General features: G+C 43.7%; 3 protein-coding genes across 10 annotated transcripts in view; 2 read left to right on the forward strand and 1 right to left on the reverse strand.

Moving 5' to 3' along the window:
* CDYL (chromodomain Y like) overlaps positions 1–14,882 on the forward strand; it is a 401,628-nt gene that overhangs the window by 88,697 nt on the left and 298,049 nt on the right. The window lies entirely within an intron of this gene.
* The window catches only part of LOC307220912 (testis expressed protein 56-like), a 31,638-nt gene that overhangs the window by 880 nt on the left and 15,876 nt on the right, over positions 1–14,882 (forward strand). Inside the window, exons 2-4 of one of the 3 annotated variants that reach the window (XM_079985095.1) lie at positions 3,331–3,514; positions 9,167–9,220; positions 10,519–10,543. In XM_079985095.1, coding sequence (XP_079841221.1) covers positions 3,331–3,514; positions 9,167–9,220; positions 10,519–10,528 — 248 coding nt within the window. In that variant the 3' untranslated portion in view covers positions 10,529–10,543. Of the gene's footprint in view, positions 1–3,330; positions 3,515–7,650; positions 7,944–9,166; positions 9,221–10,518; positions 10,544–14,882 lie in introns of those variants that run through there. The other 2 variants (XM_079985094.1, XM_079985093.1) reach the window with 2 other exon arrangements.
* The window catches only part of LOC307220884 (enoyl-CoA delta isomerase 2-like), a gene marked incomplete at its 3' end in the record, with an annotated part of 36,425 nt that continues 29,618 nt past the window's right edge, over positions 8,076–14,882 (reverse strand). For all 5 annotated transcript variants that reach the window (XM_079985053.1, XM_079985054.1, XM_079985052.1 and 2 more), the window contains exons 8-10: positions 13,643–13,732; positions 11,334–11,477; positions 8,076–8,228 (exon numbers count right to left, since the gene is read on the reverse strand). In XM_079985053.1, coding sequence (XP_079841179.1) covers positions 8,076–8,228; positions 11,334–11,477; positions 13,643–13,732 — 387 coding nt within the window. The remainder of the gene's footprint in view (positions 8,229–11,333; positions 11,478–13,642; positions 13,733–14,882) is intronic.

A 14,882-nucleotide genomic window follows, 5' to 3' on the forward strand; every position in this document is an offset into this window, starting at 1 on the left:
TTGCAGAAGATTAAAGAAGTGTCTGAAGTGGGATAAAGAAAGGATTGTATTTCAATAAAATTAATCCTCCCTAGATAAAGAAAACTTCGACACTGTCCATCTGGAAAAAAAATCAATTCATTATTTTGGGAGACAGGCATGTTTAATTTGCTGGAGACTTTAAGAGGTAAAATGCAGAAGGGGGGGGGGGATGAAAAGACATTGAAAATGAAATCTCGCATATTCCTGGACAGAAAAACAAATAGCAAGAAGCATTCAAACTGTGCAGCTTTGATTTAAACAATGTTCATGGTAGCTTGCCATGATATTTTTAAGTTAAAAGATATATTGCCTTCTCATCCCTCCCCAATATAAAATATGCACCACCTCTAAAAGTAGTATCACATCATTATAAGCATTTTGCTACCCTAAGACAATGGTCTTGTCTATTTTTGCTTCTACTCCTATATACACTTCCCTGGGAGTAAGTGCCACTGAAATCAATATTTTTGGGTAAATTTCCATAAGAGTCAACTGTAAGTCATTTTACACAATAACAGTGCTAGATGCTTCTTTCACATTTATAATAGGTGCTCTTTAAAATTTAAAACAGTTTAAAAATACAAAACCATACAATTTAATGACAACTTACAATGAAACAGAATTTTACTGCAAAGCAGTGAACCTGCATAAACCTACTGCCACAGTTCAGTGCAGTTGTGCAATGAAAGACAAAAGAACCCCATGAATGAGGTGAAAAACAGTTTCATTTGAATTCATCATCTGCTTTGTGGGACACAAGGAAGGGTCAAATGCAGGCTATCAACTATAGCGTCCAAGTCGGTACAGATCCAATCAATTTTGCAAGCACAGTGCTGAGCAAATTGTTCACAGTGGGCAGGTGAGTAGTCTAAATCAGGCTTCCTCAACCTCGGCCCTTCAGATGTTTTGAGACTACAATTCCCATCATCCCTCACCGCTGGTCCTGCTAGCTAGGGATCATGGGAGTTGTAGGCAAAAAACACCTGGAGGGCTGAGGTTGAGGAAGCCTGGTCTAAATTCTCCTAATGTGGGCCAGAGTGTAAAAGACCCCTGACCACTTGAAACAGCTCCGCTGGACAGCTCCTTGCTGGTGCAATGGAGGCAGAGAAAAAGAAGAGTTTGGATTTGATATCCCGCTTTATCACTACCTGAAGGAGTCTCAAAACGGCTAACATTCTCCTTGCCCTTCCTCCCCCACAACAAACACTCTGTGAGGTGAGTGGGGCTGAGAGACTTCAAAGAAGTGTGACTGGCCCAAGGTCACCCAGCAGCTGCATGTGGAGGAGCGGAGACGCGAACCCGGTTCCCCAGATTACGAGTCTACTGCTCTTAACCACTACACCACGCTGGCTTTCATGCCCTACACTGCCATGGAATGGGTATTCAAAGAGACTCTGGCCTGTATTCGGCCGGACTCCTTCTAAGTTTTCCACCAGCATCACTTTAGTTGCTGTCTCATGTGTTTCATTGTCATCAGTTCCCCACGGAACCAGGAAGCCTGGTTTGGCTCCACTTCATGAGAGGGGATGCTCAGGAGAGATAGTGTCCATAGCCACAATCAGGCATAGCCAAACTTGGCCTTCCAGATGTTTTAGAACTACACTTCCCATCATCCCTGACCACTGGTCCTGTTAGCTAGGGATGATGGGAGTTGTAGTCCCAAAACATCTGAAGGGCCGAGCTTGGCCATGCTTGGCCAGTCATTTCTCCATCCCAGAGATCCACTAGGGCTTCAACAGAATCACCTGCCAAGGCAACAGGAAACTCCCCATGAGCAATCAGGAAGCCATCTAGATCCCTCAGCCTCCTGGAGTGGATCATCTTAATCGGTCCCCCACCACTGCAGAGCTCTGACACTACCCCACCAGATAGTGTGATCTGACCATGACAAAAGAACTATTGAAAGTTCCTACACTTGTAAGACCATCACTATCCAAGCCAGTGAGGAAAACTAAGTCCAGAGTGTGCTCTGCCCTGCAGCATGGGTAGGGTCAAAAATTACTTGGGACAGACCCATGGTTGTCATGGGTGACATGAAATCCTGAGCCACTCCGACAAGGGAGCCCCAGCATGAATGTTAAAGTCCTCCAGCACAGACCTGTGGATAACTGGGGGGGGGGGGCTGCCAGGAGCTTGGTGCTCCTGAAGAAATATCTGATTATGGAACGGCTGGCTAGTGAACTGTTGTGGCTAATGACAAAGATGGTTGTGCCCGAGTATTTTGGGAGCTAGCCCTATATCCAGTCTGATCTGTAGGAAGGTAAGGATGTATGGAAGACCTTCTGCCTGCACTATCGTTGGGAGGCCACCTCTGTCGTTTGATAAATCTTGTAGGGGGACAATCTATGGGAGGCCAAAATGATCAAAATGAACTTCTGGCAAGAGGCACTTCTATTCAATGTCTACATCCACTGCCGCCAGTCAGAAGATGGATGGAAGATGAGCTGCTGGACCAGAAGACCAGTTGCTTGGGCAACCTCCATGGAGGAATTGTGCTAAGGCTTCTGAGATTGTAAAACCAAAGGAAGAGGAGGAAGAGTCATGCTCATTGAGTTTGCACCCAACACAGCTTCTTATAAATAGGTGGCATGGCGGGGGTGGGGGTGGGGGGGGAGAGAGATGTACAGAACTCTCTGGGACACCACCCCAATATATGTGTCCATACCCTCCAACATTTCTGTGATGAAAATAGGGATGTCCTATTCATCATCAACAACAATAATAAATTTATTGATAACCCGCTCATCTGACTGGGTTGCCCCAGCCACTCATAATAAAACATTAAACATTTTTTTAAAAAAAACCCTTCCTTATACAGGGCTGCTTTCAGATGTGTTCTAAAGTTATATCCTTAGCTCAGGGGTTGCATAACTCCATACCCTCCAACATTTCTCTGATGAAAATACGGACATCCTAAGGACAAGCAGGACATTCCGGGATCAAATTAGAAACCAGGACAGCTTCTGTAAATCTGGGTCTCTCCCTGGAAACTAGGGACATTTGGACGGTCTGTGTGTCCTTCTTCTCCACTTCCTGATTCTGGAACTATGAGAAGAGCCTTGGTACGCTTTTGTTGCTGCATGTAGCAAACCGATCAACCTCTGGTATCTCCCAACACCATGTGATCTGCTGGAAGGTCTGGGGGTTCAGAGACCATTCTCCCTGATCAGATGAAGTTAGCTGCTGTTAAAAGTACAGCAGCAGAGCAGTAAAATAAAATAAAATAAAATAAAAATGCAACAAACCCCATTCTAATACTGTATACTTAAAGCAATAAACAATTCTTGTTTTCCACCCCTCCCTATTCAGGTTACAAGGTCTCCTACTTTGACACGTTCGAAACAGCTAGCGACCTACTGCAAGGGGCATACTATTCACCAGAGCCAGATCACATGCCCCTAACAAAAAGATTTCTTTCCAACAAGATTGCCAAGGAACATAAAGCCTTTGGAGTGTACAGACATGATGCTCCACTGGCAACCATAATTGCAAGGTAGGATATTATACAAAAGTATTTCTTTTTGAATGCATCTATTGTATAACTTTTTTGTTTAGGGATACTTGTATCCTCTGCTTTCTTCTTCTTTTTTGAAATGTTTCCCACCCCAAATCTCTAATAATATAGGTGCACACTCAGTTTCTAGCTAGAAAGCCCATCACATTGCATAAACAGAAAGGTTTCGCTGCCACCAGATCTCCTGATGCGGAGACTGCAATGGAAAGGTGACCGTATCCCCACTGCCTGCTTCCCCCTTGGAATAGAACCATGAAGTTATTCCAGGATTATTTTGTTATATGGCCACAGTTCATTCTCATTTTGCTTCTTCTCCAGTGACCAAAGGCTATGTCGATACAGGGTTTATAAACACATAACATCTATCAGTATACCAAGAGGTGTTTGTGGCTTTAACAGTCTGGAAGACATATGCAACAAGGCGATAGAGTTCCGATTTTTTAATGGTTGGGACATAAAGACAAGGAATTTCTCCAAGCATTTGCATGTCAGTAGGATCGCACCTGAAAATGAACACTGTTGCCCTAATGCAATGGAGAGCACAAAAGCTTTTAAAAAAAGACAAGACTGCTGATCAGCTATTTAGCAAGGAAAGAGTAAGGGAGTCAAATCTAGCCCCATTCCCTTCTTGACCAGCTTCTCTATCTGCAGCTTGATCTTCAGCTAGAAATAAGTAAGAAAAATAAGCTAGGGTTTGTGATGGGTCATGCCACAATCATAAACTAGGGTTTGTGGCAGATGGTGTCACATGCTCCAGTGCCACCCCTGAAGGATAGTGGTTGCCCTGATCTGTTTTTCTCTCGACTTGTTGCCTCCGGCATATGTGTCACTGAGAGCAAGGGGGGTTGGATTCCCACTGCTGTATGGTGGTCTCCCTGGGAGGAGGAGGAACAGCCAGCGGAATTCCAAATCGCTTGCACAACTTTAGCCTCTCTCTCCTCCTGCTCTACCAGGCAATTTAACAACTAGTAAAAGTAAAGGGTAAAGGGACCCCTGACCATTAGGTCCAGTCACGGATGACTCTGGGGTTGCAGCACTCATCTGGCTTTATTGGCCGAGGGAGCCAGTGTACAGCTTCCGGGTCATGTGGCCAGCATGACTAAGCCGCTTCTGGCGAACCAGAGCAGCGCACGGAAACACCGTTTACCTTCCCGACGGAGCAGTACCTCTTTATCTACTTGCACTTCGTGCTTTTGAACTGCTAGGTTGGCAGGAGCAGGGACTGTGCAACGGGAGCTCACCCTGTTGCGGAGATTTGAACTGCCAACCTTCTGATCGGCAAGCCCTAGGCTCTGTGGTTTAACCCAAAGCGTCATTCAAGTCCCTTTAACAACTAGTAGCATTGTCCAAACAAGAGAGGGCTACCAGCCCTTGAGTGTGTCCTGAAACCAATGCGACTCATAAATCCAATTGAGCTGCTTATTCCAAGGAGCCCATGCAATAGGAAAGGAGAAATTGCATGCGTGCAGATCAAAAGGTATTGCACTAGGCGAAACATAACAAAGCACACCTAACTCTCAATAGTCACCTCGGGCGCTGGCAGCTTCTGGCATCATTGCCAGTTGAGGGGCTCAAGAGGGACAACTGTTACGGGGACCCTATTGATATTTAAGGCCTCTTGTGCCCAGGTGGCTTTGAGTGACAGGTTGCTAAATCCAGCCAATCCGAGGATGGCCACGTATTTCAGGGAAGGAATCGTAACACCTTTGGGAAATTGAGAAATGGAGTTGTGTTCCAAGTGCTTCATCAGCAACCTTTCCCTCTGTGTGTGCTTTGGGATGTTGGCAGGAACAACATGACCTTTCTGCCTGGGCATGATGGAGGATGAGAGACAATGGGCAATCTTAAAGTGAGAGGAGGCAAGAGTTGCAGCAAAAGTCTGTGTGCAGTTGCAGCAAATAATTTCAGTACTGAGTCCACAGGCAAAAAAATGTCAGATGCTGCTTCATTGATACCACTATCTGATTTGTTCATTTAAGAGAGTGACAGAGACAGAGAGAACCACTTATTTATTTTGCTTCTTTTCACATTACAAACCAGTTCATTTTTTTGTCCCATATTGGTCTTGTTACTGGTTCTGCTCCTACTAGCACCTTAAAAAGGTAAAGGGTAAAGGGACCCCTGACCATTAGGTCCAGTCGTGGCCGACTCTGGGGTTGCGGTGCTCATCTGGCTTTATTGGCTAAGGGAGCCGGCGTACAGCTTCCGGGTCATGTGGCCAGCATGACTAAGCCGCTTCTGGCGAACCAGAGCAGCACACGGAAACGCTGTTTACCTTCCCGCCAGAGCGGTACCTATTTATCTACTTGCACTTTGTGCTTTCAAACTGCTAAGTTGGCAGGAGCAGTGACCGAGCAACGGGAGCTCAACCCGTCGCGGGGATTTGAACCGCCAACCTTCTGATCAGCAAGTCCTAGGCTCTGTGGTTTAACCCACAGCACCACCCGCGTCCCTTAAACTCACAGAAATTTGACAAAGCAGAGCCTTTCCAGTTATGAAAATATTTAGGAAAAGTTTCACCTGGTCGCTACACCAGAAAAAGCTTTACTTGTTCACTTAACTTTATTTGTATATCAAGCTGCTGTAAAAGGCACATGAACAGGGTCAGTAAAAACTTGGCAATCTGCCACAATAATCCTTTCTTACAGAAAAAATGTGTTTTATCCATTGTTTTCACACCACCTTTCAAAGAATCAGGGGCGAATGCTATTAGAATATTTTCCTCTCCTTCCTCCCAACCAAGAAATAAGGATCAGGAACTCAGCTTATTCTGGCTTGCTTCTAATATTTGGGTTATTTCTGTAATAGAACTTACTGTCTCTTATGTTCTTCTGCTATAAATTTAGGATTTGGCCCAGTCACAGGGTATAAAAAACTTATACATTCAGCCACTGAAGGTACTTGTCTGGCAGATAGTAAAAATGCCTTTTGTTAAAACTCTGAAAAGTATCTCTACCTGTGAAAATTTGAGACTCCAAAATATGAAAAGTTAAAACAAATGGCCAGGAAAAAATCAGGTCACACTTTCTTATGCAATGTTCTCTCTGGAGCAGAACACCGTGTGCAATTTATACTTGTCAAAACACTGAAAGTTGTGGAACAAAATAATATCCCAACTACCACACTCTAGGGTATTTTTTTCTCGTTACACAAAAAGAACAATTGGTCTCAACTGAAGTGTAGTTTTATGAGTGGGGCGCCGTATCCAATGGAATGGCTAACAGCACATGTGGCTCTAAGCATCTGTTCAAAGCCAAGGGGTAGGGGGAAGCCTGCTACACTAAGAAATGTGGGTAAACTCCCATCAGCCCCAGGCAGAATGGCAAATGTCAGGGATGATTGGAGCTGTAGTCCGGCAACATCTGGAGGACCACATGTTCTCCCATCCCAGTTCTAAGCCAATCCAATTGTGCCTTCCGCTTGTATCAGGGTTGCCCAAACTTGGGTCTCCAGCTGTTTGTGGACTACAACTCCCATCATCCCTAGCTAACAGGACCAGCGGTCTTGGACGATGGGAACTGTTGTCCAAAAACTGCTGGAGAAACGCCAACTTGGATTATTCTCTGTTGTGTCGTATGTAGTATGGCAGGTGTGGGAGCAGAAAAATGGTTTTGCTTATCCCTCTGCTAGGTTTCCTCCCCACCCAACTGCAAAGTAAAAGCCAATCTTCATAATCTTGGCCCTAATATCTGCTGAGCAAGTTACAACTCCTGCAATGTACACCAGGAGTGTTTACTGAATGAAACTCTTCACCTAAACCTTTTCCCTCTTCCTCTTCTCCTCCGTCTCCCTCCCTCCCTCCCCCCCCCCCCCCGCTTACACACACACATTTCCCATTGGCTTCATTATTTAAAACACCCAAAGCCTTATTTTCCCAGCTTTACAGTGAGAGATGTTTCTATTTGCCCTGGAATTAAATTTAAAGACCAAAGATGGACACAAATGTCTGCTGCGGTTTGCAAAAGGACTGTATTAACCCATGACATGAGCGAGTGTCACATAACATAGCAAAACGCACAGAACTGTTATAAGGTTCCAAAGTATTTGTAAGTAAATGTTTTAATTCAAATTTTCCGCTAACACAAATGCTACGTTCTCCCCCCACTTCGCAATAGATGGACACCAAATAGCATGTCGGCCCACTATGACAGACAGTCAGTTATTCAAGAGCTTAAAAAGTTTGGGGACATTGAATCAGTGACCCCTTTCGGAAGACAAACAGTCATCGTTGTGTTCAAAGAAATCCGCTCCGCATGCAAAGCAGTGAGCGCTTTCCCACCTGAGTGCCCAGAGGAAGGAATACGATGTTTCTGGCACCACAAATTCATGTCCAAATACAAAAGACGGAAATTCCAAAAAATGAGAAGCTTGACAACGTTGGGAGTGAAGGTGCCACCTGCACGTTAAATGGATTACGCTCGTCCCTGTTAAGGCACAACGTGGATATGTATTCAAAGGATTCGTTGAATGAAATTTAGTCTTCTGGTAAGAGGAACGGAACTATTCTACAGACATTTCTTTCTGCACAGTTGGCAAGAGATCAGAGCTTGGACTTCTGAAAGAAGCTTATTATGGCATTCATGCACTCATCGGACAGCCATCTCCCTTTGAGACATTCACACTCTTGGGAGTTAACTTCATGGAGCTTCTCCTTTTCCATGCTTCGCATCAACTGCTTGGAGACTGCCAAACTCTGGAGAGAGAAATAAATACATAAAAATTCGATCGTTAAGTGTGGAATGTGCAATTCCAAGTGACATTTCTATAAGGTGTAAAATCCCAAATCTAGCTGGTAATACAAATTTGGGGGTTGGGGGTTAGGATGGGTGCAGGGTACAATGGATTAGTGTGAAGGGGGCTCTTATATTTCTCTCTACCCAACAGCAGCTTTCCCTGAAAGAAGCTAGTGTATACAGTGGTACCTCGGGTTACATACGCTTCAGGTTACATTCGCTTCAGGTTACAGACTCCGCTAACCCAGAAATATTACCTCGGGTTAAGAACTTTGCTTCAGGATGAGAACAGAAATCGTGCTCTGGCGGCGCGGGGGCAGCAGGAGACCCCATTAGCTAAAGTGGTGCTTTAGGTTAAGAACAGTTTCAGGTTAAGAACAGACCTCCGAAACGAATTAAGTTCTTAACCCAAGGTGCCACTGTAAAAAGGGTTGAATGCTTCCCTCCCAGTGCCTCCAAGTTAAGGTCACCCAGCAAACCTGTGTTAGGATCACATCTTTGCTGAGGTTCTAACCTAAGGCTGCAGGCATAATGTAGCAAAAAGGTTGCACATGAGAATGGAAATGGTTTATTGAATATTTACACATAAACTGTAAACAGATAAGAACATTAGCAGGATTATTGTAATAACCTGCTGTTCAATAAGAGTATATATTTAAATTAGATGAATAAATGAGCAAACTAAGTTAATCTGGATATGCAGAAGGTATTAAAAATAAATTTAAGGAACCGCAGAAAGAGGGGGAAGGACGTCAAATTTTGAAATGTTAAAATGATTGTAAAATTAGTGAAATGTGTAAACCTGAAAAGTATAATTTTTAAAAAAAAGTTTGTACTTTAAGCAGATTATAGTGCAGCACGAAAAAACGGCACAGGAAATTCTATTCTGTTTAAACAGGACCAAGACTACTGCCACGAGTGTCTTTGTTAGCATATACAAGATGAAAAGCAGGTAAGGTTGATAATGCTGGTCTCGCCATGCTTTTCTGCTTGTAATAATTTCCAGAGCAGTACTGGAGATTTTGCACAGTACAGAAAGCTCACCAGAGTTAAACTGCCGAACGGCATTTAGTGTCAATGGTATCCTTAGTAAGAAACCAATACCCTGAATCTACAAACAGATGGAAGAAGAACTTCATAGATGGTACTATTAGTCGGAGTCAAACAGATTTGTCAGTGTCTGATGGTTTCTGGATTGGTTGGAGACAGAGAAATATGCAAACCAGGATAATGTCCAAAATCAGCGCTTACATCAATACTTGTTAAAACTGACTCTGCTATAAATGGGCCATTTTGAAGTTGCTGTTACTGTATATATTTTTCTTCTAGAACTCCCAAAGCAGAGAGAAAATAATATGGCTTAAAGGATTTTTTTTAAAAAAGGAAAGTGGGAAATAAGACACGTTCAGGCTATTTTTTCCTGATCCGATTCTTTTATTCTGAGCACGTAATCCCCAGATGAACTAAGCACATGCATTTCACATTGAAGTGCAATATTGTGTAATTCGTACTTTCCCATTTTGAGAGGATTTTAACCATATTAATTAGAAAACTAAATCAATAAGGCTATAAAAATTGCCCTCTGTGACAAGAGAAAGATGTTAATGACCACTAAAGTTTTTTAAGTGATGTAGCCAATCAATAGATATAGAAAAGCAGGTGAAATTGACAGATGAAAGCCAGAGTTTAATAATTACTGTTGTATCTCCACTGCCTCAAAGAAGGCCCCCCAAAAAAACAACTCACAAAGGATTTGAAAAGGTCAAAGATAGACATGTGTTTGAAAGAACAGCCCCCATCCACCCTGCAAAATTATCAATAAAAGGCCAAAAGAGAAAGAAACCAACAAACACGAAGCCAAACAGTCAAAACAGCCATGTGAATATTATTTTTTTACATCACTGTAAAACATTAGCAGACCTATAGAGATGTTTCAGGATTTTATGGGCAAGTTTTCTCAGAATATAGGTTTTTTTGGTCAAATTTTAAATATGCTTATTAATTACTATATTTTAATATTTAGGTCAAAGTTCAAGTGTTAGCTGAAATCCTTTTTTCCTTCTTACTCCCTTAATATGAGTAGATTTATGTTTTTTTCCCCCTGAATAAATATTTCTTTGGAGCAACATAAATCTTTTGCCACATGCATAGCCTTGAGGAGGTCAAGGTCAAATTACATTGCAAGTTATTTATAACTTATTTATTAAAAGATTTATAGTCTGCCTTTCATTATTATTTCCTACATTTCAGGACAGAGTAATGTTGGATCTATGAAAGTCCTATGTGGTAGGTTGGAAAACTACCTGAATTAAATATCAAAGCTGTACATTGGCTGGCCTCAAAAAAACCTCTTTTGTGCATTTCCAACAGCTGTTTTGCAGATGCATGTAAATAAAAAGGCAGAGCAGAGGCAACAGCAGAAAAGCCATTATTTGCTCAGTCTCAATTTCCCTGTTTAAAACAGAAACAATACTAACCTCCAGGCATGATTTGCTCACTACCACAAGCTTAAGAATAGTTTATCTACAAGCAGGACCTGCAACAAAATGTTACAGTGTGGAGCGGTTTCCTGTTCAGTCCTCCAACCAGCCATGCTTATTTCAGGATATTCCATTCAAATTCCTCCTTCCCAGATGCCCATCCTTGCCACAAATAGCCACTCAGCATTCTGAAACTATTGATGTTTTGGGGTTCCTCCCTTAGGGCTTTTCCCTAAAGCTTTCATTTTTAATTCCTGCAAATGTTGGGGTTCACCCAAGCACACACCCCAATACCATCCTCTTGTGCACAGATAGCACCATGTTAGCTACACAAGAACTGGCACCTGGAGAACGGAAATCGCTAGTGGAGTTATGCATGCAATATGGCCAGGCGCCAGAAGCAAGCTATGTTGGCATCCATGCAGCCAAAACCATCATGCTAAGCAATGCACAATGGAACTACTTTGGAGCCAAAGGTTCTGGGAATGGTAGCTCTCCTGTGGTTGTGGAATGTGTTCGAAGGAAGATGAGCAAACCTGGAAAATAAGCGTTTTGATTTTTTAAAAAACAAAACAAAAAACTAACATTTTTGGGAAGGCTTGCGTAAGCTTTCAGCCGTGCCCACACTTCCTTCTGGAAAACCTGGTCAGGGAAAACCTCTGTGACAAGCCCTTGCGAACAGGCTTCCGCTGCGGTCAGCTTCTTGTTGAAAAGCAACATCTCAGTGGCCTGAAAGAAAGGAAAACAAGAAAACGATTACTTGGGCAAAATGCTAGTGGCAAACAGAAGCAATAAATAAAACTGTCAGTCCCAGCTTGTTCTTTCGCTGCCGTCTGTTAACCTTTGTGCTTTGTTAAACACACAAAGCGGGGACAATAGCGCACTGGTAGAGTACATGCAGGGGGACGCGGGTGGCGCTGTGGGTTAAACCACAGAGCCTAGGATTTGCTGATCAGAAGGTCAGCAGTTCGAATCCCCGCAATAGGGTGAGCTCCTGTTGCTCTGTTCCTGCTCCTGCCAACCTAGCAGTTCGAAAGCATGTCAAAGTGCAAGTTGATAAATAGGGATCGCTCTGGTGGGATGGTAAACGGCGTTTCTGTGCGCTGCTCTGGTTCGCCAGAAGCGGCTTAGTCATGCTGGCCACATGACCCGGAAGCTGTATGCCGGCTCCCTTGGCCAATAAAGCGAGATGAGCGCCGCAACCCCAGAGTCAGCCACGACTGGACCTAATGGTCAGGGGTCCCTTTACCCTTTACCTTTAGAGTACATGCACTGGATCCCAAGCTCAGTCCCTGCCACCTCCAGTAATACAGTCAAACCTCGATTGTCGAATGTAAACCATTCTGGAAGCCCGTTCGGCTTCCAAAATGTTTGACAACCGAGGCGTGGCTTCCAACTGGTTGCCGGAGCTTCCTGCACTCAAGCAGAAGCCGTGTTGGATGTTTGGCTTGCGAAAAACATCTGAAAACCAGAGCGTTTACTTCCAGGTTTTTGGCATTCAGGAGCTGAAATGTTCCTAAACGGAGGCGTTCGGGTGATGGGAAAGAGCTCACCTGAGGCTCTCTGGTCAGCTGCTGCCAATCAATTCTGGGCTAGCATGATCAATAGTCTGGCATTACTATTATTTTTCATAGAATCACAGAGTTGGAAGGGACCCCAGGTCTCATCTAGTCCAGCCCCCTGAAATGCAGGAATCTCAGCTAAAGCATTCACGACAGATGGCCATCCAACCTCTGCTTAAAAACTTCCAAGGAAGGCAACTCCTCAACCTCCCAAGGGAGACTGTCGAAAAACTCTCTTTCAGCTGCTCCAGAAGCGGCTGTGAGCAAAGGAATTTGCTGGGGAGCAACTTGCAAAAAGCATTATTAAAACTAGAGTTAAACAAATCATGGAAAGGCCACAGGGGGGTATGCAATGTCCCGGTCATCTCTATTTCTTTTTTTAAAAAAATATTAACAATTTTAACATAACAAACTATCAAAACAAATCATCTTGATTATTTTCCTTTTTCCCCCTCCCACCTCCCCAACAAACCCTCCCTCCCTCCCCCCAAGACTTCCCTCAGCTCCTCTCTGATTTCTCAACTCACATTGTTCTCTGCATATTGTAAAATTGTATACATCCTTATATTATCTATCCACTGTATTAACCCTCAATAAATTTGTGTATGTTTATTCAAAACCTGCCAAGGAGTCCAGTTCATTTTGTTGTCTTTTAAAATAACTTGTAAAAAGTTCCCATTCTTCTTTAAAGTCACAGTTGTCCTTATCTCGCAATTTGCATGTCAGTTTTGCCAGTTCTGCATACAGTGGTACCTTGGGTTACATACGCTTCAGGTTACAGACTCAGCTAACCCAGAAATATTACCTCGGGTTAAGAACTTTCAGGATGAGAATGGAAATCGTGCTCCAGCGGCACGGCAGCTGCAGATGGCCCCATTAGCTAAAGTGGTGCTTGAGGTTAAGAACAGTTTCAGGTTAAGAACGGACCTCTGGAACGAATTAAGTACTTAACCTGAGGTACCACTGTAGTTCATCAATTTCTCTTGCCACTGTTCTTTTGTCGGGGTTTCCTCATTCTTCCATCCTTGTGATATCAAGACTCTTGCCACTGTTGTAGCATACATAAATAAGTTCTTTGTTTTCCTTGGCAGGTCTTGTCCTCCGGTCACCTCTATTCCTAACCTTCGTGTGTGTTCAGTGGGAAGGGGGGCAGGAGGCTTGCAAGTGTGCTCAGCCCCAGAGATGAGGCTGGTGACAACAGCGTGTGTGGCTTTTCAGCCCCCGCACAAGTTGTTTAACTCCTTGAATAGGGCTCATTGGCTACCTGAGCGAAGCGCAAAAGGCACTTCTCTCAAAACAACCCTCAAAAAGACAAAAATGTATCTCTCTTACCTTGGATGCACCCATGATTTTTGGAAACGTGTATGAAGAACATCCTTCCGGACTCTGGCCCAGCTTGCTAAAGGGGGTGTGAAATGTCGCCTGTGAAGGAAAAAGACTCTTGCTTTAGAATGCTGTCACTTTCAAATAGCATACAATATCTAGCTGTCCTTTTAAATCCTGAACTTGAATAAGAGAATTGCAGAGTTGGAAGGGGTCCAATCCCCAGCAATGCAGTAAAGCATCCATGACAAATTGCCATGCACCCTCTGCTTAAACATCTCCAAGGAAAGAGAGTCCACAACCTCCTATGGGAGTCCATTCTGCTGTCAAACAGTTCTTACTGTAGAAAGTTCTTGTTGATGTTTAGTCGGAATCTCCTTTCTTGTAACTTAAAGCCATTGGTTCAGGTCTTAGCCTCCAGAGCAGGAGAAAGCAAGCTTGCCCCCTCTTCCATGTGACAGCCCTTGAGACATTTGATGATGGCTATGATATCTCCTCTCAGCCTCCTATTTTCCAGGCTAAACATACTCAACTCCCTCATCAAACTTTGGCTCCCAGACCCTTGGTCATCTTGGTTGCCCTCCTCTGCACACATTTCAACTTGTCAATATCCCTTTTAAATTGCATGATGGTTTCTATATGTGGTTAGATAATAATATGTGCAGCCCTAGCTACAAAAGTCAACCTTTCCATGGTTTGCATGCTCTGCAGAAGGAACAATGGAGCCTGCCTTTGACTTCTGAGAAACAATTGATCGGCGACCCAGTTACAGCTGTCATCCAGAATGAGACCACAAGCGGCTTTGGACATGTGCTTGACACACTGAAGTTCACAGTTCTTTGTATAAATGACAGGGGACAGACACAGTCAGCGACAATACATGTTCTGGACCTGAATCATCCACAGTACTGATGTTTATACATCCGATAGCTTACTTGGACAGAAAGCATTGTATGCTCTCAAACATAATGGAACAGAGAAAAGAATGAGAGAGGGAGCCATAATCATCATCATCATCATCATCATCACACACACACACACACACACACACACACACACACACCCTAACCATCTGACTGGGTTTCCCCAGCCACTCTGGGCAGCTCCCAACAGAATATTAAAGGTAAAGGGATCCTGACCATTAGGTCCAGTCGTGGCCGACTCTGGGGTTGCGGCGCTCATCTCACTTTATTGGCTGAGGGAGCCGGCGTACAACTTCCAGGCCATGTGGCCAGCATGACTAAGCCAC

This window comes from Podarcis cretensis (assembly GCF_951804945.1).
Source record: "Podarcis cretensis genome assembly, chromosome: 7".
Classification (NCBI taxonomy): Eukaryota; Metazoa; Chordata; class Lepidosauria; order Squamata; family Lacertidae; genus Podarcis; species Podarcis cretensis.